The sequence below is a fragment of the Alligator sinensis genome, unplaced genomic scaffold (genome assembly GCF_000455745.1).
Source record: "Alligator sinensis unplaced genomic scaffold, ASM45574v1 scaffold50_1, whole genome shotgun sequence".
Lineage (NCBI taxonomy): Eukaryota > Metazoa > Chordata > Crocodylia > Alligatoridae > Alligator > Alligator sinensis.
The window spans coordinates 2,581,618-2,583,593 of NW_005842059.1; the positions used below are offsets into that span (position 1 = coordinate 2,581,618).

The 1,976-nt window shown below is 50.9% G+C and overlaps 1 protein-coding gene across 4 annotated transcripts in view; it reads right to left on the reverse strand.

Annotated features, from left to right (window-relative positions):
- Positions 1–1,970, reverse strand: part of SAMD4A (sterile alpha motif domain containing 4A) — a 172,663-nt gene extending 170,693 nt beyond the window's left edge. For all 4 annotated transcript variants that reach the window (XM_006023098.3, XM_006023099.3, XM_006023097.3 and 1 more), the window contains exon 1: positions 1,357–1,970. In XM_006023098.3, coding sequence (XP_006023160.1) covers positions 1,357–1,552 — 196 coding nt within the window. In that variant the 5' untranslated portion in view covers positions 1,553–1,970. The remainder of the gene's footprint in view (positions 1–1,356) is intronic.
- Between the last annotated feature and the right edge of the window lie 6 nt (positions 1,971–1,976).

Here is a 1,976-nt window from a genome sequence, read left to right on the forward strand (position 1 = left end):
CTCAGGCGAGCTATATAAGGAAATATCCAGTTCCAGGGTTTTCACCATTCTGATTACAGCCCTCGGGTTGGTTTCCTAAAGGCGTCCTTAAATATATCCTAGGCCGAGCAGCAGCGTTGTGCTGGACGTTGTCATCAAATGGCAGCGTAGACAGCTGCCAAAATCCTGCAGGCTCAGTGCTCTAATATGGAACAGCTGGAAGAGGACCCTGCATTCCTTCCTCCCAGTAAACACTGGGGGCTCTGTTCAGGATCTGCAATAAGGCCTCAAGAATTTCACCTATCACAAAATGCAACAGCCTGACTTTTTCACCCTCGCAGCCTCCGCTTATTTTTTCCCCCCCCCTCTGCTAAACACACCCAAGATGCAAAAAAAAATTGGAATCCTAAAAAAACAAAACAAACAGCATTACAAAATAGAAAAAAAGGAACAAGAGGGAGGGTTGGATGCTGGGGCGCGTGTGCAAACGGCACAGAACGAAGTATTTGGGGAATACGTTCGGCCCATAACTGCTTTGGCTTTTTGCGGGGGGCGGGGAAGTTTCTTTCCAAGCCGCGGTCGGTGCACGCACAGACACACCAAGTGCGACCCGCGTTTGGGTTACACAATCTTCACACTGACGTAACTCCGCGGAGTCAGCGGCGTTGCTGCTAATTTACTCGCTTGTATAAATGGCATTAAAATTAAACCCGGAGATTAAATGTACATCATTAGGAGAGACTAGGCGCAGTATTACGGGGATTAGGTAGAACCGTTTAAGGGTTCCAATATCTTCCCAGAGCTTCTGTGCAACGCAGAAGAGCATTCAGAGCCTCAGGAAAGAAAAAAATCAGTCCAGCAGGATCGCAACGACGAAACAGAAATTACCGTTTAAAAATAAATTAAGACACCCCAGTTGGCCAGAGCTCAGCACAAATAAGAGTTTGGATCAGGCAACGGCGAGTTTCTACGGCATGTTACTTCAAGCAGAGCCAGCCACGTTGCCCAAAAGAAGCCTAGAAAATCCAGACTCTACGTGACCTGACTTACTTATTTCACAGGAAACTGCATGGAAGGGGAAAAAAAAAAAAAAAGAAAATCAATCATTCATGCAACCATAGCTCTACCACGGACCAGGCTGGAGGACTTTGCTGTGCAAATCCAAACTGAAACAAGTCACCCCCCGATTGAAAAATGAAATGCAAAAGGGAAAGCCGGTAATACAATCCGACTCCCTGACCTTGCCCCGTTTTTTTTCCCCCCCCTCTCCCCAAATCATGGGGGCATCAATCAGAGAACAATGTAGCATTCAAAATGGATTGGTTGCACCAAAAAAAAAAAAAAAAAAATTTACAAAAAAAACCCCAAAAAACTTACCAGGATTGTTGGCTTCCCCTTCAAGAATGTGCAGCTCGGTGCAGTCAGCCAGGGAGTGCTCCAGGCAGAGCTGGAGGAAGCGGGCTTGCGTTTGGCTCACCCGCTTCAGGAGGGAGAGCAAAGCAACAGTCTGCTCGCATTCGTTCCAGCCTTTGAACCAGCCCGCCAGCACCCCGACCTGATCCCGAAACATCATGGTTAGGGGGCGGCAGGGCAGGGGTGCGGGGGGAGAAGGGAGGAAGGGAGCCGAAAGGAAAAAGAAAATAAATACAAAAGAAAAAAAGGGTGCGATTCCCCCCCGCTGCAGGGAAAGGGGGTCTTCTCGACAAGGCGAAAGCGGGGTTCGCAAGGGAAGGGGGGTTAGCGGTCTTCCTCGCCAGGCGGCCAGTGGGAAAAGGGGAGGTCAGATGTCTTCTTGGCAAGGTGGGGAAAGGGAGGTAGCGGGGAAGGGGCTAGGTCTCCTGCTCGCAGGAGCGGCCAAGCGGGGAGGCTGGAGGTCTTCTCGGCCGGGCGGAGAAGGGAAGGGAAGGGAAAGGGGCTAGAGCTCCTCTGGCCGGGCGGGGAAGCGGTGGGGTGGAGGTCTTCCTTGCAAGGCGGTGAAGGGACGGGGCTACAGGTCG